Genomic DNA, 24,348 nt, shown 5'->3' with positions numbered 1-24,348 from the left:
CATATAAAGTTGGAGATTGGTCCAATGAAGCACCACTGCTGTGCTTATCTTGGTACTCTACAAAACATGTTTTTATTAATCTGCTTCCTCACCACTTCTGAGCTATTGAAAAAACTTAGTTTGGTTGCAACTGTGGTAAGAAACAAGGCAAAAGCACTTATTCTGCATTTACAAATATCTCCTTTATTTACTTCAAGTTGTTTTTATCTTTTTCAATCCACAGATGGCAACAGTGGGTGGAGATGTCCGGCTTGTCAGAATGCTTCTACACAAGTTCCTAAAATTTACACTTGTTTCTGTGGTGAGTTTCTTGCTTTTGCAGAGAAAACCAGTTTTGTTATTTTGATTAATTTTTAATTTGAATTCCAGTATTGCTGCTTACTTGCCTACATCCATAAAATGCGACCTTGCTTAAAACAGAGAATCACACATTTGCTTAAAACATTTAAAAAAAAAACAACCTGAAATATTAAATAGTAGGTGATAAATAGTTTCACTATGTAAAGATAGTGATTTTTATAGAATTATGATAGAATTGGGCTGCTGTCCTACAAGCTTTTCCTCTGTAGAAGGATTGAAATAACCTGCATGTGCTATGTCAGTATTTGTGGCAAGAAACAACAAAGTACTACAGAATTCAAGCATACAACTCTCTAAACCTTTGAATTGACACAGCAGTTTTGTCTTTTATGTTAATCAGGGACCCATAGAGGCTAAACAGGAAACCATATTCACAATTCTCAGACCTTTATATAGGTACATGTTTAATAAAGAGGTAAATGAAGGGAGCACAGCACTCTCTTAAGCTCTAAGTGTATGTCCACACATTTCTTGAACACCTCCAGGGAATGGAGGCAGCACAGGACTTTCCCCCTGTAGTTTATCAGGCTGCATAGTAGATAAGGAAATTCAAAGGGAGGGTAATTTTCTTATTTTTTCAATTTAATTTAAAATATCTGCTACTTAAATGCCTGCTGAGAGAATAGAAGAAAAGAATCTTCTAGAGCTTCATATTCAAATGACTCTTCTCAAGAAGTAGAGTGTATATCAGCACTGAAAATGGATAAAAACATAGAATATGTTTTTGTTTTTCAAAGACTACTGTTGCTATTAAAAATACAGATTTCTCTTTTTTTCCCAGTTTCAGTATTGGATTTAAAGCAGTGGTTTTGTTTTTGATGTGGTTTAGGTAAGGTGCACAATCCTGAGTGGAATAGAAATGAAATCCCACATAGCTGTGGGGAGCTTTGTGGAAAGAAGAGGCAGTGTTCAGACTGTCCACATCTTTGTAACATGTAAGTAAATGTTTATCAAAAGAATACTGTAATGATCTAGAGAGAATTTCTGAAGAATGTAGGTGTGTATTTTGTCTTGCTGTGGAATCAGCAACTCTGAGAGCAACTGTTGATACAAGCTTCTGGTGGTGCTTGTTGTGCTATTCCAAGCACTGCTTAGGGGGTTACACTGATACTTCATGTTACGTTAAGAGTAAGTTGAAGTGGGTCAGAGTGGATTAAGTTACTTGAGAATCACACCAGACCCTTGTGGCTGAAGAAAAATAATTGACTTAAAAGTTATGTGAAAAGATTTGGATCCTTTGTAAAGGGTTTAGCTTTATCAAGGATAACATTGAAAACGCTGCATACACTGAAGATAAGTTAATACTGAAGTCTTCAGCCTGTCTTTTTGAGTTTAATTTGAGTTTAGTCATAGAGGAGGAATGCTTTTATATCTTGCAGGAGTGCAGGTGGCTTCTATAATCTTCTAATAAATCACTGCAGACTGGGTTGTGATGGATTGTTTCTCTGGGAGTGCAGTAAAGCTAAAGTTAACTTAGCAATTTTGTTTTCATTTTTGACTTATTTTTAAGATTGTGCCATCCAGGACCTTGCCCTTCGTGCCCAGCCTTTGTGACAAAAACATGTGAATGTGGACAAACAAGGTAAGAATGCTTTTATTGTACAAACAAATGTTTATATAAGAATAGTATAAGTTTATATCATAACATTCTTCTTTATTATAGTTTATTAAAAGTTTACAGAACAAAGTTTATTCTGAGCTGTAACTTTTACTTGTGCACTAAAATAATTTGGAGAGTACTATGTTTTCTGAAAATGCAATTGCTTTTAGTGGTTTAAGAAAAGATAAAAATAGTGAAGAAGAGTTGTCTGTGTTAAAATCAGTTTGATACAAGCAGCTGACCTGTCTAAGCAGGCTGTGAGTTGATTTGTTTTTGAAATCCTATTGCAGTATTTTTTCTTTTTTTTTATTCTGTAGAAGACAGGAAATGAAGTAGAAAAAGGTTCACACTTTTTATGTATGAGTGGAATGTTCCATTCCAAAAGCAGTGTGTACATTTACCTGTTCCACAGTCAAGAGAAGTATAGTATATTCTAGATTTGAAGACTGTGTTTTTATGGTTGATGCATAAAGTGTCATTGTTAACAGCAAGACTGTCCTGCCTTTACATTTTATATATAAAACTTGCTTCTAAATAGCATTTTTTCATATGGTACTGTATTAGTAACCAAGATGTCTGGTATGGTACCTGTGACTCAGAGGTACATTTTACAGCCATTGTTTGAGGCCAGCCGGAGTGGAAAAAGAGGTTTTGTCCCTTTTTTTTTTTTTTTTAAATAAGTTGTAATTAAAGTCCTTTTATAGACTACTGATGCAGATAGATACTGCAGACTCTTAGTGTCCACATCCCTATCTTCATTCAGCTCTTCAGACAGGATCATTTAATTCTTCATTCTGGGAAGGATGTCTGTAATAGGAACATTTGCTCCTCTGGCATCATGCATAACCATGCATTATGTTCAAGTTACTGTGTCACGTTTTTATTCTTTCCATTTTCTTGAGAGAGAATTATGTAGGCTTAGTACTGTAGGAAGTGTCTCACTTTAATAGGGTGGGAAAAAGGGAAGCAGAGAGGAAAAGGAAGAATAAAGGGTTATTTGTTTAAAAAAAAAATCATTATTAAGTTATCCTTCCTTCAAAGCCTTGCTGAAAAAGTATTTTCCTGTTTAATCAAAGCTCTGTTGATATTAAGGTAGCTGACAGACTGTGATGTCATTTCTCGACAGTCATTCAGTTCGCTGTGGCCAATCAACAAAAATTCGTTGTTCTAATGTATGTGGAAACACTTTAAACTGTGGTAAGCACAACTGTACTCAAGTGTGCCATGCAGGAAAATGTTCACCTTGCCAATTAACAGTACAGCAGGGTAAGTATTGGAATGGCTTATTCCAGTCTATATTATGAAATCAAGAGGGTGGCAAAAAACATTACCAAGCATTTGAGTTTTACTTAATAAACCCCAAATTTATTGCTGGAATACTTAAATATGACTAGGAAGAATCCTGCCAAGATGACTAGGCTGTTGGAGTAGGTGCCCTGTTAGGACAGGGTAGTGGCACTGGATTTCATTAGCTTGAGGAGGCTGAGCAGTGGCCTTTCAGTAACTAATAGAAGGTAATCAAGAAGGCAGAGGCAGACTGTGCATTGGTGGAGGACAAGAGATGGTGAGCCAAAGCTGAAATGATGTAACCAGCTATGAGAAAAAGCTGTTCTTGGGAACTTGGAAGTTTTCAGGACCCATGTAAATGAAACACTGAGTAACTTGGTCTGATCTCATTGGAGACTGCTTTAAGAGTAAGAGCTTGGTCTAGCTGATAGCATAATGGCCCTTCTGTCCTGAATTGTCCTATGATCCTATTTAATCTTTTACTATAATTCTGAGACTTGCTTAATGATACGTGGAAGAAGTATTGAGAAAGTATAGGAAAGCACATTTCAACAAGCTACTCATGGTTTCTGTTTAAATTTTCTAAACTTGGTCTTGAATGGAAATAAACTTGTATATATACGTGTTCCAGTATACAAATATATTTTTGTTGAACGATTTATACAGAAAATAGGAAGTTAATTTTCTCAACTTTTAAGGTAGAAATTAATCAGTTGTGTATATTGCTTTAATAAGTAAGCTTTTTGTGCAGATATTACCACCTCTTTAGTTTTCATCTCCTTATTAAACCGAATAAACCAAGAATTATGGCTTCTGTAGGAGCTCTGCTGCTGAAATCTAAAGAGCAACTCCATTATTCTTCTAAAAACTGGCTAACAAATTTTCATATTTTGTCTTTATTTTGGTCTACTGTTGGAGGTGTTTGTCACTGATATTCTCTTACATTTTTTTCTGTGGAAATTGCTTTCTTCCAGTGTGCTATTGTGGAAGCAACTTTAAAGAAGTATTGTGTGGGACAAAGGAAGAATTCTCTGATGGATTTGGGAACTTTTCATGTCAGAATATATGTGGCAAGTAAGATCACTATAATTCAGATCTTCAAAAAGAAAAAGGTCATACTCTTGGATAATTCCCTTTTTTGTTGTTTGTTTTTGTTCCTTTGTTTTGTTTTTCCAGAAAATTAAATTGTGGGAGGCACAACTGTACCCAAGTATGCCATCCTCAACCTTGCCAGCTCTGTCCACGGCTTCCACAAGTAGTGTATCGCTGCCCCTGTGGTCAGACACCTCTCAGCAAATTACTGGAACTAGGATGTGTTGAACGTAAAATATGCACAGACCCTATCCCATCATGTGGAAAAACATGTGGCAAACCTCTTTCTTGTGGTAGCTATGGTAATTAGAACTTTCTGCATCAGAGAATTCAAATGATCTCATTGTTTAAAAAAAAAAAGGGAAAAAACGTTACCTTAACTGTTTCATTTCAAGAAATAAATATTTGATTAGTGATTTGGGGTTTAAATTGAGTGTAAAAGCTACTGCAGATCCTACAGTCTGGTTGATTGTTTATAATGGTACACTAAAACCAGGAAATATATTTGTTTAGGAAGCACTAATGCTAGTTAGCCTTTTAAATTCTGTTTACATGCACCATTCCTATATGGGTAGAGGAACAGACCTGTAGGAATTTCCAGAGAGTCTGATGCCTTTTCAAAGCCCACAGAGATCATCTGACTTTCATGTGGAGATAGGTAGAGATAAATGATTTTGTTCAAGTGCTTCCAGTACATGTTCATTTCCTGCTGTTGTAAGAGTGTCATAATGCAAGAAGTAGCTTGAGAAGCTTGCATGCAGAAGCAGTTTGACATTTCAGTGAAATTTTACGCACATTTAGTCCAAATTAGTTAATTTGTTTAGAAAGCCAGCTGCACATAAGCTTATTATCTTTAACCAGCGATGCTGCTAAAAAAATATGAAGTTCCAGGTCATGGATTTTAAATTGTTAATCTTTGTATTTTCTTTTTGCTAGAGTTAATTCATACATGTGAAAGCCTTTGCCATGAAGGAGAATGTAGACCATGTTCTCGCACATCAAATATTTACTGTAGGTGTGGCTTCAAAAAAAAGGTGAGTGTATAACACTTAGCCATGGAAACAAGTAATATTTGTTGGTTTAAAGCTCCAGAGAAAAAGGAGGTGAAGTATTTGAGGAAAAGAAAGCTAAGAAGTATAAGAGATGCTGTGCTCCTTAATGGCAAGAACCTCTATTGTATACTAATTGATACATGCTTGCTAAATTATACTGTGAAATGCTGATATGGGTTACTTTTGAAGGCAGTTTTTGGACGTGTTTTGCAGAGTTGAATCAGAATTCTTTTTGTTTAAACTGGCTGCAAAGTTCTGTATTATCCTGCCCTGTTCATAAAGCTCAAGTTGTGTAAGCTGAGAAAAGAGTATACTAACATAAAAGCTAACTAAAACTTTATAGTAATAGATTGTAGATTTGTTGTATAATTTTATTTTTTTCGGAGAGAATATGAAGTTTTTGCTGGTCCTGATTCTTAGGTTCATACAATGGTTTGGGCTGGAAGGGATCTCCAAAGGTCATCTAGTCCAATACCCTGCAGTTAACAGGAACATCCTCCACTAGATCAAGTTGCTCAGAGCCTTGTCAAGCCTGGCCTTTAGTATCTCCAGGGATGGGACCTCAACTACCTCCCTGGGCAACCTGTTGCAGTGTCCCACCACCTTCATGGTGCAGAAAGTGTTCCTAACATCCAATCTACGTCTACTCTTCTCTAATTTCAAACAGTTGCCCCTTGTTCTATGACTACAGGCCTTTAGTAAGCAGTCCTTCTCCAGTCTTCTTCTCAGCAATTATTATATAAAAATTAGTATATGTTTAAACTATGCTACTTCAAGGCAATCACTGCTTTGAAATCCTTGACTACTATCATGATGATTTTTCTGACCTGTTGTATATCCTCTATAAGTAGAGATGGCTTCTGAATATGTAAGTCTCCAAGTCTATAAAAACGGCTGAGACTTTGCTTGAGATTGGAACTTTTTCTCCTACAAGTTTGCTTGAGGGTAGTTATGGGGTAGAAGACATCACATTATCTTTTATTTTGAGGCCTGAAACAGAGTAGTGAGGTTTGTGCAGAGTAGGGAGTTAATGCAGCTTCTCAGACACCACAAAACTGCTTTCTTGAAAAAGTATGAGCGAACTACACTGATAACTTGCATCAGTCTGGGAAACTGTGATGCTCAGCAATTACCACTCAGTGTAAAGTCCTGATAGCTGAAGGTTCAGATGTAGTTGATCAACAATGTTTTGGTTTTTTTTCATCTGTCACTGGAACAGGTTGCCTAGGAAGATCATGGATGCCTCCTCCCTGGAGAGGTGTTCGAGGCCAGATTGGATGATTTTTTCCAAATTTGTTTCACTTCTATATCCGGAAGTGTTATACACCTGGAAACAGTGCTGTGTCTTTCTGCATCATGGAACTAGATGCTTTCTAGCTAAATTAAGTTTCAGTTGTTTCGTGTTTTAACCTAATGGATCCCTGTTTGCTTTCTAGGAAGTCCCATGTGCTCTCCTCAGAAATAAAGGTACGGTGTTATCTTACCTATATAATACAAACTTGTTTTAAAAGTGATCCACAGCTCATAGTAATTTTGGATTATGTTGGCAAAGTTAGCAAACATCCATTCAGTACTGCTTCTTTTATCCATATGTCTGTACCAAGTTGATAATTTTTTGAGATGATGCTTCTTTGGGGAAGAGTTTTATAATAAACCTCTTTCATTTCTATCCATCTTTTGCATAAGTAAAGGCTTCTTCAGTATTTGATCTCTAAGATTCCAAACAACTTGTCTGTTTAAATTTGAGCAGTTTCTTGTGCTACCTGCCATATTCACTGGGTCATTCCCCTGCATATCTTTGGGTCAATTTGCACAGCTCACATACAAAATAGTACTTCTGCTCTGCTTTTGACCAGGTGCCTGGAAAAGTACAAGTTTTGATTCTGTTTCACAGTTGTATGTTGCTGGTCTTTGCATCTGAGCTTGGTGGAGAGTTCCCATTCTTAGTATTCTGGATGTAACAACTCAAAATTCACTTCAGTGAATTGTTTACTTGATGGACCTCTGTCATACTCAGGTGCTTACTTACAAGATACATAAGGAAGTAGTGTACATATTTCCTAATTTGAACTTTTGTCTATGAAGGCTTAGTTTTTCAGAATCCAGAAGTTACCTTTGGACAGTGATAAGGATGTTCTTTTTTAGCACCAGTTGCATGAGCATATCAGCAGTAGTTGTATTTGACTGATTTTTACTGTTTTACCAGTTTGAGCAGTCTTAAATTGGATGTTTGTAGTACTCCATTGTGTCAGGATATCCTATTTTCTGTGATCTGCAAGTAATTAAAAGTTTCCTTGCTGACTTAGTCTTTCCCAGACCATGCTCTGGAACAGCCTTAGCATAATACTGTGATCACAGCTTTTGTTGTCAGCATAACCAAAGACATAAAAGTTATGACTGATTTTTTTTTTTTTTGGGTGGGGTTTTTGTTTGTTTGTTGTGATGGTGGTGTGTTGTGTTTTTTTTTTTAATAGCTGCTATTACATTCATGTGTGACAAGCGATGCAACAAGAAAAGATCATGTGGACGACACAAGTGTAATGAGGTTTGCTGTGTGGTAAGTTAATGTGTGGTTTTATGAAGCTGCTTGCTGGGATGTGTGTTTAGTTTTGGCTGAGATATTGAAAGACTTTTTTATTGTTATTGTTGCTTTTATATCTTTCCATTTTTGAAGACAGGGTAAGAGAGCTGGGGTTGCTCAGCCTGGAGAAGAGAAGGCTCTGGGGAGACCTTATAGTGGCTTTCCAGTACCTAAAAAGACCCTAAAAGAAAGCTGGAGAAGGACTTTTTTCTGCAAGGGCCTTTAGTGATAGGACAAGGGGTAATGGCTTTAAACTGAAAGAGGGTAGATTTGGATTACATACAAGGAAGAAATTCTTCTCTTTGTGAGTGGTGAGGCACTGAAACAGATTGCCTAGAAGATGTGGAAGCTCATCCCTGCAGGTGTTCAAGGCCAGGTTAAATGAAGCTTTCAACAGGAGGTGTCCTTGCCCATGGCAGGGATGTTGGAACTAGATGATCTTTAAGATCCTTTCCAACCCAAACAATTCTATGATTTTCAGTCACTATTTGCAGTATTGGTCATGTTTAAAGTTGGTGTGTTGATTTTTGCAACATTTGTTTTATGGGTGTCATTACAAATGTAAAACTAAGTTCCAACCTAAATGCAATTAAATCACTGTAAAGATGCATTTTGTCAATGCAGTATTCCTGGGAGAATGAGGAGGGAATCCAAGTAGCATAAGCTATGATGTAGGTATGTCTGCACCAGGAGTCTTAAAAACTGCATCTATACAGTGATGGTAAAACTGGACAGATCAGGTCTAAGCTATATTTTGCACTATACAGTTTTGTCAATTCCTGTATTTTAGAGGAGAAAAATAAAACTAACAGGGTTTATAGTTTAATCCTGCTTTTCTTTTTTGCCTTCCTCTAGGACACAGAACATAAGTGTTCTTTGGTTTGTGGTCGTAAGCTCAACTGTGGGCTTCACAGATGTGAGGAGCCCTGTCATCGGGGCAGTTGTCAAACCTGCTGGCAGACAAGTGAGTTATATGCAAGAGCACCTTAGTTCTTATGCATTACAGAATTTATTCACTGACCTGGTCAGAGTTGGACAGACTGTGATCCAAATGGACCAGAGTTGGTAGAATATGCGGTTGATTTGAGTGGTATGTTTTTTTCCTGAATGAAAGTTATTTCATTTTAGATGAGTTTACAAAGTGCTGAATTTTAATAGTTAAATTTAAGTTACAGTGAAATGGATTATGTACGTTGAGCCAGCAATCACTTAAAATATCTGAGGAAACATGCAAGAAATAAAAACAATTTAGAGAATTTCTCAGTTGAAGAAACTCTTGTTTAACAATGTCATAACTGTTAAAGGGATTGAAGCGTTTAGCAGAATCTGTTTACCTGCTTTTTTTTTTTTGAAAGTTGGGATGAAAAAGCCCTTAATTAGTTCTTCAGCTTGTATCCATCCTTCCACTTATTGTTTGCTAACAAAGTTTGAAAGCTTTCTTTAAATCTACCTTCATTAAATCCTAAACTTGCAAATTCTAGGTTTATTTTTGCATCTACAATAAAACTGTGAAGGGGGAGCATTTCTAGAATGGAATGTAAATACATGGAGAAGTGCAGATACACGTAGCCATTGGAATATGTTCGATTTGTTTTTCAGGTTTTGATGAGTTAACTTGTTATTGTGGTGAATCTGTGATTTATCCCCCTGTCCCCTGTGGCACTCAGCCACCAGAGTGTAAAAAAACATGCACCAGGCCACATGACTGTGATCATCCAGGTAAGTCAGGCAATTCGGTTTTGCTTGTTGGTTTTTGTTTTGGTTTGGTTCTGCTTGGGTTTTCAAATGAAAATGTAGAAAGATATAAATAGATGTGTTTGAAAATAAAGTTCCTCTTTTATTAGATGTTTTATAGTTAGTTGTGAATATTTCCAAAAGTTTACACTTCAAAGCCAACCAATTAAAAAGTTGCCGTGAATACTAGTAGTGATAACTTCTGACTGGGAAAAGTACTGAATTTTTTCTGAATATTATTAATAGTCACAGCACATTAAATGCTATATTCCAAAGATTACCCTACTATTGCAAAGGAGCACTTAATATAGTGAACAGTTGGTTTCTACATTCCTTGGCATTACATTGGCTGATCAACAAAAGATTTAGCACAGGTCAAACAGATATGCTTTCTGAAAAACTGTCTGATAGTATAACCCTTCTCAGAAGTTAGGAAATACCTAGTTCAGAAAATACAGAAAAATACTTGCCTGAAAAATCTGCCATTGTAATTTTAGAAGTGTTTTAAAGAACAGATTCTGTGCATGAAGCATCATACTTCCTGTAAATTGTGTCATTCTGAAATGCAAGCCCATGTTCAATAATCTTTGTTTCCTGTAATGCATTTGATTGAAGTATGCTAGTAAAACTGCTTTTGTATTTCTGTGGCTGCAGTGTACCATTCATGTCACAGTGAGGAGAAATGTCCACCTTGCACCTATCTCACTCAGAAATGGTGTATGGGCAAGCACGAAGTAAGTTTGGTTACTAAATGTTTTTGAATATTAAATAAAGTTCTGTGACTGTAGGCCTCTGGAACAGAATGTGTTACTGGAGCTGCATTTAATGGGATTAAATAAGAAAAAGGTATCTTTATGGCATATGTGTTCAGACCAGCTGCTGAATTTGATGATGATATAAAGAAAAATCCAGTCTTTGTCCCAAGATATTTTAGTATTACAATTTTTTTGTGGACAGTGCCAAATGAAGGTGTAGAACTACTTTGAGATTTGCATGTTAAAATTTTTCTTCCCCTGCTCCAGCTGCGAAGTAACATTCCTTGTCATCTCACTGACATTTCCTGTGGACTTCGCTGCAATCAAATGTTAAAATGTGGAATGCACAAATGCAAAAGAATCTGTCATAAAGGAGAATGTCTTATAGATGAAGAGTGTAAACAGCCATGCATTATTCCACGGCTATATTGTAATCATCCCTGTATGGCTCCTTGTCATCCTTCCTCACCCTGCCCGACAACATCCTGCTGTGCAAAGGTAGGTAACCAGCGAGAGCTCACTGCAAAGTCAATTGTAGGGTTCTGTTACCAGCAGGTAACAGTTGTGACAAAAAAATGACATATTTAGATATGGAGAACATGATATTTTTCCCTTAAACTTATAATACTGATTTAAAACAAATAAAAAAAAAATCCCAAAACCTACTCATTATTTAATTAGCTACTATTCCGCTAAAATGAGACTTTTTAGAGGAATGTATTTATTTACCTGCCTCACATCTCTCCATTGCCATATGACAGAAAGCTTAGGAAAGCTGCTCTCTTGTGTGATTCAACAGGTTGATCTTCAATGTGAATGTGGAAGAAGGAAGGAGAGAATGATTTGCTCTGAAGCATCTAATACATATCAAAGGTTTGTACTGTAATTCTTTACATGTCTTACTGGACTGACTTTGTGGTTTGATTCAGTTTCAGGCTTGACTAAATACACCCCATTCACAAGTGTTTTCAGACTTTGTACTTCCACATACAGTTTCTTTCTTTTTTTTTTCTGTATGCCCCTGAGCTTTTATACCATGAGAAAATTGTCTGTCTTCTTCCACTTGGAGGTTTAAATGTGCAACTTCATACAGGTTTTCAAAGGTTTATTTGTTGCCTCAAATGAAATCTAACATTCTTCTTTTTCAGAATAGCTGCTATATCTATAGCCACAAAGTTAACAGATTTACAGCTTGGAGATTCAGTGGAAATCAGTAGACTTATTACAAAGAAAGAAATGAAGCAGGCCAGGTAAGGAGATAGATTTCAAATTATCTAGAACATGCTTAGTATTGTGAGGAAAATGCTATCCAAAATATAAGGACTTCAGGTATCCTCACTCTAGCTAAAAGAGTGTTTTACAGTTCCTTAGCAGCTCATGTTTTTTGCTTTACTGTAGAAATATTTCTCTGGCATTGTCTGGTGTGTCTTGTGATTATGTATGGAACAATATAATTGTGGTTTCCAAGTTTCTTTTTACCCAGAAAAACTTCTCAGAAAAGGCATAGGAAACTCTTAAGATTTCTGGACAATATAACTTTTCACTATGATCTTCTGTTTCAGCATCAAGTGTTCCCTCCTAGATGATTAATATGACACGTTTTCTTTCTAGTCATCATCTTACTGTTTGTAATAATTTTCTATTACCTTTCTTAGATTACTTATATTTGTACCTCAGTTTGATTGGCACTTAGTGTTGTCCTGCTGGCTGGAAGTGCAACTCTGCTTTTACATCATAAAAACTACTTGTGACTTAAGTTTGCTGGGTTTCTTTCTCTTGATGTTCCTCAGAATTGGACTAGCCTGTTTTTTTTGTTGTTGTTGTTGTTTTGGGGTTTTTTTGTTTGTTTGGTTGGGTTTTGGTTGGTGTTTGTGTTTGTTTGTTTTTACTTTTAATATAAGTTCTTGAAGAAATTGCCAAATTTCTCCATCATACTTCTCTCAAACTTCGACTCCCTGAACTCTTTGTCCTTCAAGTCCCTAATTTCTGATTTTAGTTGTTTTTCTGTTACCATCTCTCCTCTCTTAATTGTGAATTGAATTATTATAGTCAGATACATGTGTTTAAAATCTAGTTTTTCTTTTACATTGCATAAAGTTAAACCAGTGATATTTCCCATCCAGTTGCTTTCTGACTTACTGTTTCAAAAGCTAATAGTAGCAATGCTAATAATTTTGTTCTATTTGTTTAATGCCTACAAAATTGGATCATCTCATTAAATCCTTTTCTACACTGAAGTAATTTTAACTCTGAATGTATGGGCAAGATGAACTAACACTAGCAATGATGCATCGGAGCACCTGTGCATTGCAGTCCCCAGCTTTGTCCTAGTTGAGTCAGTGTCATACTTTAGAAGGGAGGGAAGAACAAGGTGAAAGCAGGGGAGCTGCACTCTAAATCTCTGCTTTACCCAGATTGAGCCTCAGCTACTTTGTTTCCCTTTGTATCACACTATGAACTAGATATAAATATACTCAACAGCATGAAGCCAACTTCAGCTTGTCTAAAAAGTCAGTTTAAAGAACCCAATGATTGGGCAGAGGGAAGGATGTGAGAGTGTGGGGTGGTAGAAGAAAGGGGATGACTTTTTCAACTACTGATTCTAATTGTCTTTTTCTTTCATAATTCAGGTTGCAGTGTGATGAAGAATGCTTAGCTCTTCAGAGAAACAGGTGGGCAATAAACTTGCTTGCTTTTTTTCTTAGGCACCACTAGTTCGCAGAGTTAAGGCTATGTGGGGAAAAAAAAATCTTGTCCTGTATGACCTAGAGAACTGATAAATACGGAGTAGTTCTAAATATATAGACTGTAGTTTTTGTGAGCTGTATTAATAACCCATATCTTAGTCTTCAGCACGTTTGGGAGGCTGGGGGAATTTGCATGATGGTTTTTCGTTTGGTTGTGGCTTTATGTTTCGGGTTTTCCTTCCTACCCTCAAATGCAGACGTCTTGCTGAGGCTCTTGAAATAGATGATAATTCTGATCCTTTTAACATCCGTTCTTCTGGACCAAAGTACAGTGACCTTTTAAAAGAGGATGCAAGGTATGTGTTCTAATGATGTGTCACATGTAGGTAAACAGTGTTGAGAACAAGATGGGAAGTGCAGAGTTTACCCTTGCGAAAATGCCCATGTTCCCTTGTCTCTCCAGCCTTGGCAGTAGGTGATAATTGAAGCAAAGGAGGTGTTGTGCACTTCTCAAGACCTCCAAATGAGAACCTGGAAAGTAAAAAGCACCTGGCAGGTTGCTTTGTTCTGTAATAGAACCTGATGTAGAATGGAAACATCATTTTCCGCTGTTCTTCTCACTATAAAGCAGTACCTGAACTCACATTTCCATTGGTTTCAAACCTGCATCTCAGTGTTCCTTGTGGACTTTTCAACGCAAAGGCAGAATTGATACCTAAGGAATGAAATCCACACTCATAGCCTGACATTTTGTCTCAAGTCTATTTTTTTGCCTTGCTGCTTTTTTTTTAAAAAAAATAAAGACGTGGAGTAACCCACTTGATTGGTACAGGGCTAAACCTATGCAGGTGCTGCCTGCAAAGAGGTCTGCTAGACTGAAGCATCTAAAAATGAGGCAATGGAAAGTCAAGGTCATAGTGAAAGCATCCCACTAGTAAGTAGTGACAGACATTTTAAATGATGCTTAGATGATGCCATCCAAGATGGTGTCATTCACAGCTAAAAGTACAAGTTTGTGTTAGTCCTCAAGTGCACATTGAGTTACTGGGTTTCATTTATCTAGTCTTAAAGACAAATTTGTTAATCCCTATATTAACACTGTGGTGCTAGATGAGTTGAAGACCAAAGTCAGTGCACTTTTCCTGTCTCTTGGAAAAGAGCCCCACTCTGTTTACCCAATCCTCAGTTTTGTGCCTAATCATCTATTATAATTAAGTGAAAGGCTTTAAGGACAAGTAATTTAAAAACATTAAAATCACAACTTTTAAAATCTACATTACACATTTGAAAAATGTAGAACTTTATTGTCAGGCAGTAGAGTTATATTAATAAAATTTATGCTGGGTTGAATGGAAAATAACGCATGTTTTTCGTAATTGTGATGACATACTCATGCTTTTTAATGAAATAATCTATAAAACAAAGTGCTCTCCCTTCTGCTTCAGTCAGTTGAGTTCTTTAGTCCTGTTGTTGTTGAAAATAATGTTACAAAAGATTAAGGTGTTGCATCTCTGTACACAATATTGCCTTATTTACTTTGCTGTTCTTGCAGGAAGGACTTAAAATTTGTCAGTGACATTGAGAAGGAAATGAGAATGCTTGTGGAAGCTGTGAATAAGGTCAGTATTGAGATATTCTGTATGTCTTAGAAGAAACAGTTTTGTTTTGTTTAGTTTAGGGTGAGATCGATGTTACCAAACTTTGCTATTAGTTATGAGTTGACACTGGATCTGTTTGTGCTCCAGTAGAGATTTAAATAGAACAGAATATTTAGGAGACATTGTAGTTCAGGATTGCTTTGGTGATAACCAAGCCATGCATAAAGATTCAAGCAGTGCTAGGCTTTAATGCAGCAATGGTTTATCATTAATTTTTGGATTTCCATTAATTATCAATTATCGTTATTAATCATCAAAAATTATGTTTAGAGGTTCAGACTTTGAGGAGGAAAGACTAGTCTTTTCTGATCCCTGTGGTGGAACTTGCTTGTAGGTTTATGGATGCCTTCCTGCATTTGCCAGCTTGTGAGGTAGTCCTTCTCCTTCTATAAATAGGCTCAAATTTAGCCATGGTTGTTATCATCCTCTTGGCTTGCTGCTGCACCAGGCCTGACCCAGTTTGTGTGTCCTGGTCTCTCAGTGCCCTTAAATGTACAGGGCCCTTAAATCCCCTGTCCCCTGTATAGGCTGGCATTTCTCTAGAAACCCCTGAGTCAGACTTACTCTGCTTCTGGTAGTTTGTGTTCCCCTTGAACCATGTCTGTATACCCACAGACCTAGAAGACTTTGTTGGTGATGACCAAGGCAAAGGTAGAAGCAGTGTCTTGAGTCCCTCAAGTACTGAGTGTGTTATCCTTATCTGCATTTGCTGTTCAGAGTCACCCAACCCATTATGTAGTGATCAGTGTCGAAACAAGCATTATCAGTCTGGTAACCAAAATGAAAACACATTTTGGTTTTACTTAATGTCATGGGTTGAATTCAAATTCACTGCTGTTATTCACAACCACCCTGCCTCATGCCGACGTCAAAATGAAAGTGCTGGCTGCAGCAGAGTATTGTGGGGCTTGAAGTTCAGATTGTAACATGGGAGGCTTCCTGTTGCAGTTGCTGGTTTTGGATGCTGGCTCTTTTCTGCTGAGATGGCATCTGAACAGGGAGGGATGGGGGAATAGCTCCCTGGCTTGGAATTTTAGCTCACTTGCTGCTGCTTCCTTCTGTGCTTTTCCTGCAAATAGGCTGAGGTAATTGTTGGATATTATCTCATTTTTTTCAGTAAACTCTTATCTGAACTCTTTATCTGAACCCAGAGTTTTTTACGTGTTACTTTTTCCTCACTTTGGTGTTGGGGCGAAAACACAGGTAGATGAACCTGTTCTCAGGGTTTAGCCTGTTACACTTAATGGCCTCAATAGATGTTTTATTATGTGGAAGATTTTTCTTTGGTGTAGAGGGAAGTGATAAATTTAATACTTTCTTAGCTCTATATGTGCAATGCAAAGGTAGTCTGAAAAATCTGATTCACAATTAGCAGGTCTTTTTGAAAACAAGAAAAATCATTTTATGTGACTTCTTTGGGATGTAAGTAGATGGATACATTCAGGATTTTTATTTCAGACTTAAAAGACGTGTGTGTGTACTTTGAGGTGGTGCATGCAGCAGAGAACATGTAATTTAAATTTTAAGAAATACATGGATCTTTTTTGATAAGTTGCCTGTCAATACTGAGGCATTAGATATTTGTGGTCTTCTCTTCATCCTGGTACCCTTCCGAAGGAAAACTTTACCATTTTTTTTCTTTTTTTTTTTTTCTTTTTTTAAACCTTTTGTTTTGAATTCAGGGCAAGCATACAAAGAAGAGCCACTGTTACCCGCCCATGAACAGAGACCACCGCAGAATAATCCATGAATTAGCTCAGGTTTATGGCATTGAAAGCGTGAGCTATGACAACGAACCAAAGCGTAATGTTGTCATCACCGCAGTGAAGTACGTCATCGTTACTTCGGTCAAGTCTATTAACTATAGATTAAGAAATTGGATGTGCAATGTGACATAACTTCCAGTAGAAAAGTTTTTAAGTCAACAATTTCATAGGCTTTTATTTTCACGAGTCAAGTAGGTTAGATAAGAAATGAAAAACGAGAAAGAAAAAAAGCTAAGATTTGCAAAGCTGTTTTCTGTTCGTCTTAGCAGTCTTTCGTCTTTTTGCCATCACCTAGATTTGATGGGAGTATCAGGAATAAGAAATGTGATAAAATTTTATTAAAGCTTATTGCTGCATTAGGAAGTCACACCTAAATTTGCACCTTCTTTGAAAATATCTGGTATTGGAACTTACTTGTTCTCCATCTATCTCAGCCTGCAACAGGGTATGTACTCCCTCTTTATTCAATGCACAAAGAGGGAGCTGGAGTTACTACATATTGAAGAGATTTATAATCAAAGTTAGAAATATTTGGAGAAGACCCACAGAAAGAAGTTGATAATAAAGAAATGAAAGGAATATAGCTGGGGGGAAAATCAGGGTAATTTCACTGCAGACATAGTTTGGGAAGACTTCCAATACCTTGTGATCGACACAGAGTCACAGAATCGTTTAGATTGGAAAAGACTCTTAGATCATCAAGTCCAACCCTTAACCCAGCACTGCCAGATTGCCATAAATAAACCATGTCCCTCAGCACCACATTTACACAGCTATTAAACCCTTCCAGGGATGGGGACTCTACTGCTTCCCTGGACTGCCTGTTCCAGTGCTTGACAAGTCTTCTGGTGAAGAAATTTTTCCTAATGTCCAATATAGGCTATTCAGATAGAAATAGGAAAGCAATCCAGTTTAATGTACCAGAAGTAGTTTGTTCTTCAAATGTCAGTAGTGTGGGTTTAGAGGAAAATGCAAAAAGGATAAGAAATTGACCTTGACAACGTTTAGTTTAATTTATTTGGCTAATTTGCCCCCAAAAAAGTTCAAACAAGAAACTGTGAAGGGAAAAGATGCTGAACGTGGAAGGTTTTCAAGTCCTGGATCTAAATCATAACAGTGACTGGAAGTTGAAATAAAGCATATTTGCTCTTGAAAGTGGCCCATAAATTTATAGGAAATTTTAAGACAGTGTACTAGAGAGAGAGTGTGTTTGGTAATTATTTGGACACCTAATTTATTTATTTTTTAGTTGAAATTAGATGCCTTCTTGGAGCAATCTTTCCAGAGTTGTTTTCCACAGTGCAGCCTTTGGGCAGGGACTGCCACGCTGAAGCTGAGTGTGATTCACAGCCAATATGAATCGATATGCCTAAAATATATTTATATGTGCTAGAGTATAATGTTCTCCTGTGTTGGAGAAAATACTGCCCAGTGTCCAGAGCCACAGTGTGGCCCTTGCATTGCAGATGGGACAGGCACAAGTGGGCACAACCACATTGTGTGGTTCTGATTGTATAATAGATTGTAACTGGTATGGAGGGCAGTAAGACCTGATTTTTTTGGTGGTTGTTGTTCTCCTAATACATAATGTTATTTCTGTCATATTTATTTTCACCTGGGCTGGCTGACAAGGGAGAAGCAGTGTCACTGTGTTGTTTCTGGGAAAGTGCTGCCTTGAGTGCAGAGTGGTTAAGAAGTTTAACATGACTTGCTGATGGAGTTGAAGAATGTTTCCAAAACATTAGATAGCAGCTTGTGCAAACACGGTGAATTGTGTTCACGTGATGCTGAGTTAAGTTATTTAGTTGCTTTTGATCTTGTATCTGTTCTATGAAAGAACAGATCTGTGTTGCTCTGGAATGCAAGGGCTTAATTTTTGGTATTTAAACAGATGATCATGTTGTGTGCTTCTGAGTAGAGAGTTGTGCAGCTCACATACAGAGAGGAAAGAGTCTGGGCACCCACACTCACATGTTTATAGACAGCCTTCAAGAGATATTTTAGAATACTGGACACATTGCTCTTGGTAATCAAAATAGCCTTTGCACACTGTTGGTCTCTGGTTGGAAAATTAACTATTTGAATAGATGATCTAAGTATACAGGTATGAACTCTGGCACCAGAACTGCTACTTGTAAGTGTAACTCTTTTGCCCTGACTTTCTGATGAATGTAATGCCCTACTGAATTAAATAATCTTTCTTTTATTTCTCTAGAGGGAAATCTATTTGTCCAAGCAATACCTTGACTTCTGTGCTAGATAAAGAAATGCAGAGCAGGCCTCCACCTCCTATTCCTCATTACAAACAAACAGATAAGTAAGAAACAGTATTCTTCAATATAATAGTCCCTGTTTGTTTTCCCAACCCACACACAGCTTTAGAGCTTGCAGCCTCTTCTGTGGCTTTCCACAGAAGTAAAACTTGTATGGAGTGCTAAGGAAATGTAGGGTTTTTGTGGTCTAGGGAGAGCAATATAACAAATATTGTGGACTTCTTACCTAGTCTTTATTAAAAATTAGAAAATTGGGAAGAGATGTCTCCTTTGGAGGTTTTGGGATGATTTTTGCCTTTAACTGTTCTGTGTAAAAGGGTAATATGGTAGTATTCCTTGTGAATGTGAATTCAATGTGAATTTTAAAAAGGTTGTTATTCTTTATTTCCACTTCTGTGGGATTCCTGTCTTCAGTAAACCTCATGAAAGAAGGTTATATGGCAAAATTAAGTAAAATAAGAGCTTTAGGCATTTATCTTTAAATACTTGAAGTGAAATTGCTTTAGAAGTGCTTAATTCTACAGAATCTTCTGACAGATCTTATACTGTCTCATAGAAAAAAACTTTCTAGTGTGAATTTGACATTACTGTATTTTTTTTTTGTTACTCCTCCATTTAAAAGCAAGCAGATTTATCATCAGCTCACTTGTACAGTATTTCTTCTGTTCTTTCTTTTAAAAAAGCACACTGAACATCTAGTCTTCAGTATTATCTTTGTAATAAATATTACCAGTACCTGGTATTTTCTGGTAAAACTCCAAAACAAATTCTATTAATTCAGCCACACATTGATGTACACTCATTTAATAAAGTAGATTTTTTTTTTCCCCCAGTAACCAGTTAGGAAAAGCTTTCTAGAACACAGGGATGCTTCCATTAATACATAATGTAGCACTGCATGCTCTCTATCAGTGCAGCGTGCACAAGTGCATTGAGATGATGTGGGAGCTTGTGATTGCAGTATGCTTTGTGTTTTTCATGTGGGTGAGTAACATCTAATGTTCTTACAATTTCAGGAGCAGTGGAAACGGTGGTTTATCCAAGCCATTAAAAGAAGAGCCAGTTATTGACTACTTCGATGTCCAGGACTGAAGTGATTGGTGTAGAATTATGCTATAGAAACTTAGAGGTGAAGATACCAACTTATTGTGTGAGGTGCTTTCTGACTACCTGTCAAGTGATCAGTTGTTCTGCTTATTCATGATGTAAGATCTAAAGTCAGATTGATTGTGATACTTCAGAAAGCTAGGGAGTTTTACAGTTTATCTAACTGCAGAATAACTGCAGTAGTTTAGCTTTTTAAACCTGGTTTGGTGCAATTTTTTATCTGATGTGCTGTTAGAATGATGTAGATTTCCATTGATGCCTTTAAAGTGAGAGAACTGGTAAAGATATATTTTTGGGAATAGTAAGAACAATGATAAGTCTTAGAAGATTTATTTTGACATATCTCATGCAACTTAAAATAGACAAATATTCTGTGTTGAAAACACTGACAATATTCTTCAAAGTATTTTCATATTTTATTAATTCACTTTTGTGCTAATGTGATAAACTTGGGAGTGTGAATTACTCTTCTACATGGAAGGAAATACCAGACTGAATCCAAGTATGAATATATGTACTGAATGCCCATGAAGAGCACAGAATTCCTTTGGTATCTGAAGAGTCAGGATTTGAGGGTGGTAGGGAATTAAGACTTATTTTTGTGTTTTTGATGTGTAAAAACTGAAACAATCAAAAAAATCAAACAAAAAAAAAGGAAGACCAACACCCCCCAAAAAATACTAAAAAAAAAAACCCCAAACACATCCTAAGAAAATGACAATTACTTTGTTGAAGACCTTGAACAAAATCCAACTTTATATATCATTTTGATGTTCTGTTTGGTTTCATTTGTGTTTAGGTATTTTGGCTTGATGGTCTTCTGGGGTTTCTTTTTGCATGGTTTTATTGGGGGTTTATAATTCTTTTCTGTACTGTGCAAGTTTACAATGAATGCATGAAGCTTGATTCAAGTGTGCTATGAATTTGGAACAGTATTTGTAAAATTCATGAGGCCAGCTAAGTTGCTTGGCAATGGAGGATCTCTGTTGTATGGGAAATGCCATGAACAAAATGGGACAATGGTTTAAACAGTGAAAGACACCAGAGTGGTCTCATAGACATTGAATTGTTTCCAGATTAAGGCAAGCAAGTAGCTTTCTGGGAAAGGAGATTGCAGGTCTGATCAGAAGAGGTGGCACAGCTCTGAACTTGAATAGTTATCTGTTCCCTTGAGGAGAAGACTTTTTGAAGTAGTGACTTTAGTAACTGACACTAATTGTGGCTACATGTAGTACTAGAGGGGAGTCCCCTGTACAGCATCAGAGGCTGCTGCTAACAGTGGCTTAGTGTAACAAAGAAAGTTATAGCAGAAGACCTGTCATCTGTTGTTTATTTTTCAGCCAGCTCACTACAGTGCAGTGTGAGATTTGTTGCCAAGAAAATGGAAGGCAGTTCTCCATGCTTAGATTCACTTAACTATCATAGCCTTAACTGCAAAGCATTCCCTGGCTGCATTTCATCTTGAACAGCTGGTGAAGCTTAAAAGAATGAGCAACAAATATTACAGACAAATCTATGCCCCAAAGTGTCCTGAAAGTTAAAGTGCACGCTAGTATTGCCTGGTATTTTTGTATGCAGTCTTAAAAAATTGCAATCTTAAACCTTCCTAAACATTTGAAACACGTACACTTCAGGTGAAAAACAATCATCAGAAGAATTCTCAACCCTTAAGAGCGTTCAGGCTTCTAATTTGCATGTAGTGCTTTAAATTCGTGATACCTTTCTTGTTTAATTTTGTGAACAGAAATGAAAAATAATATAGCTTAATAAATTTGCCCTTAATTTCTTAAAGAAATCAATGTTTGATTCTACAAGGTGTGCTGCTTTGCTAAGTTCAGTTGAAGAAATACATGGCTGGGCATCTTTCCAGGGATGTATTTCTTCAGTCTCTTCATTATGAGGTGTGTACTCCAGTGTGTGCAGACCGGATCTCAGTGTGGCTAGGCAAAGGCTAATTCTGGGTTTGAAGCTCAGAGCTATGTTCATATAATGCCGTTTTGCAAGCAGATAACACTTCTTAGGGGGCAGGTACATGGTTATACTGCAAGGGGAAGTTTGCAATGGGAGCTTACACACACCTCTGGCAAACTGGGAGTATGAAGTTAGGTGCATGTCCTCTGCAGCACACACTGTTCGTATACCATAGGTAAACCTAACATGACAGAAAACCTAAGTGATTTTGCTGATAATAAATTTAATACAGCTGAAGCCTATTAACTTTCACACAGTTTCACATGAATCTGAAATGTCACTTTCACACCTCTGATTTGAAATCTAAAATTTGAAAGGCTTTAGTAGCACTATATTTAGCTCATAAAAATGTGAACCTTGGTGAGATGCACTTCAGCAGTCAATTATTCTGCCAGTGTTTTTAATAAGAAAACCCAGGTAATCTTCTCAAGATGGGAATAATTGCTACTAAGTCTGCTCATACTGAGAAGGGGTAATCTCATTGCCAACCCTCTTAACTATGTGTGTTCAGTGCTTTTCTAGATCTGTATGTTATGCATCTCTGAGTCATGGCTGGTGGAATGTATCGCTAGTTATGAAGCCAGGCACAAGTACAGAAACATTTATTTTTGAAATGCATTTTAATAACTTGGTTAAAAATGTGATACCGTTTACCTGAGAAAGTAATAGCAAAAAAGAAAGTATTGATGTCTGACCAGGACATGGTGACATAGCCTTAAGAAGGAACTTAGCAAAGTTTAACAGCGGTGCTTTCCTCTCTGTTCTGGTTTGCTTTTGCTGCAGTATAGCTGTGACTTTCATATGGAATCGTACTAAAGGCTGTAATTTTGATATCTATGATAACTTATCTTCATGTTGCACGTGTGCCTCATGGAAAAAAACATTCAAATAGCTATTTTGTAAGTCTGAGCTGGCCTTTTATCTAGTACAAAAATGAGTGGGTGGAAGAAATCCACTTGTCAGTGAAGTCCATGGCAAAAATCCTACTGACATCACTGGAATCCAAGTCTTAAGCTTCAGTGTGCTAGATGTTTTCCACGGCTCCACGAAGAATATTGTTCCTTGTAAATTTATTTGAAGAGAGTATCCTGCAATAAGCATCTTTTGAAATAAACTGTGATGTCAGTTGGAATTCATGCAACTTCATGAAGTGCTTTTCAAATGGTGCATAAAGTAGGCTGTGCTATTACCTATCTATATTGTTTAACATATTTAAAGTGCTCTGAATATTCAGTGCTTGGGTTTAACCTACAATTGTATCAGATGTGTAATAGATTTCGATACCACTGTTTCTGTGGCAGTTTTGTACAGTATGCTGCATAACGAAATGAGCAAAGTAAAACTGTTCTAAAACACTTAAGTTATTTGTTGAAAGTTTTATATTTGACTTGATTTTTATCAAGTTACTGGTATAAAATTACTTTCTTTACTTCTTTTCCCGAAATAAATCTACATTGAACGTTCAGTGCTTTGGAATTGTTTGCAAGCTTTATCTTGGGATTCCAAAGTTCGAAGGCTGAGATATTACAGAGAGAAAAAATAAATTTAGATAGAAGTTTGGAGAATCCTTTTCCTCACGTTTTGAAATACGAGGTGTGATTTGAAGGGATTTTTAAATGAGCGCTATAAGGAGAAGGAAGCAAGTAAAGAGGGAGTCCCCAGGAAACAGAGTAAGGATTATCTGCTGTCTTACTGGTATTCAGATGTACAGGAGAGATGATTGTCTGAATAGAAATGTACATAATGTACATTTTTCCTTACCAGAAAATCCCTCTACTGTGTCAGCCTAAATGCTACTTGGCAATAAAATGTAGGATTTTAACTTATTGTCCCTTTGTTGTTTGCCCACTCTTCAGTTGTAATGGTGACTTGTAAAGGGTGGGGGTAGAGGGGGAAGTTCAGACTAATGTCACTTAAAATTCCCTGTGGGCATTAGATTAATAAATGCAGGATGACAAATATTATGGAGAGGGTGGTGAAAACTTTTGTCAACGTGGTTCAGTATACGACAGGGAGACTCAAAATGCAAACATCAGAAATTTGGAATTTTTTTAACTGCTTCCTTCTGTAACTTTTCTAATAAGTAATGCATTTGCAATGGTAAAAGCCACAAAAATGAAGAACAGCAGCAGAAAATTACAGTGTCTTGACCTGATATTCCAGGTGGAGTGCATGGCAGTTCAGAGAAATTCAAGACATGATCTGAGATTGAAGAATTCTTGGAATACAGCTGAAAACTTTTTGTCTTACTGTCTCAACCGCCAGTGAGTTTGGACTCTCTTTTCCAGATATTTTGGAGTATGAAGATGGCATGTTGCAGGTATCTAAATATTACAAACCAGGTCCCAGTTGGAAATCTCTGCCTGAAAAAAATACTTGTACTTCAGGTCAGGATTGTCATTGACTAGAAAGTGACCAAATGTCA

General features: G+C 36.8%; 1 protein-coding gene across 1 annotated transcript in view; it reads left to right on the top strand.

Moving 5' to 3' along the window:
* The window catches only part of NFX1 (nuclear transcription factor, X-box binding 1), a 33,719-nt gene extending 13,722 nt beyond the window's left edge, over positions 1-19,997 (top strand). Inside the window, exons 4-24 of the mRNA XM_054384856.1 lie at positions 224-301; positions 1,190-1,295; positions 1,871-1,942; positions 3,087-3,226; positions 4,222-4,321; positions 4,424-4,641; positions 5,276-5,373; positions 6,828-6,858; positions 7,866-7,948; positions 8,828-8,936; positions 9,572-9,691; positions 10,361-10,440; positions 10,729-10,959; positions 11,261-11,334; positions 11,610-11,711; positions 13,092-13,133; positions 13,406-13,504; positions 14,701-14,767; positions 16,489-16,634; positions 18,788-18,889; positions 19,862-19,997. Coding sequence (XP_054240831.1) covers positions 224-301; positions 1,190-1,295; positions 1,871-1,942; positions 3,087-3,226; positions 4,222-4,321; positions 4,424-4,641; positions 5,276-5,373; positions 6,828-6,858; positions 7,866-7,948; positions 8,828-8,936; positions 9,572-9,691; positions 10,361-10,440; positions 10,729-10,959; positions 11,261-11,334; positions 11,610-11,711; positions 13,092-13,133; positions 13,406-13,504; positions 14,701-14,767; positions 16,489-16,634; positions 18,788-18,889; positions 19,862-19,937 — 2,174 coding nt within the window. The 3' untranslated portion in view covers positions 19,938-19,997. The remainder of the gene's footprint in view (positions 1-223; positions 302-1,189; positions 1,296-1,870; positions 1,943-3,086; positions 3,227-4,221; positions 4,322-4,423; positions 4,642-5,275; positions 5,374-6,827; positions 6,859-7,865; positions 7,949-8,827; positions 8,937-9,571; positions 9,692-10,360; positions 10,441-10,728; positions 10,960-11,260; positions 11,335-11,609; positions 11,712-13,091; positions 13,134-13,405; positions 13,505-14,700; positions 14,768-16,488; positions 16,635-18,787; positions 18,890-19,861) is intronic.
* Positions 19,998-24,348: the final 4,351 nt, after the last annotated feature.

Source organism: Indicator indicator, chromosome 11 (assembly GCF_027791375.1).
Source record: "Indicator indicator isolate 239-I01 chromosome 11, UM_Iind_1.1, whole genome shotgun sequence".
In the NCBI taxonomy this organism is placed as follows: domain Eukaryota; kingdom Metazoa; phylum Chordata; class Aves; order Piciformes; family Indicatoridae; genus Indicator; species Indicator indicator.
This window is presented reverse-complemented; position numbering and strand designations above follow the sequence as displayed.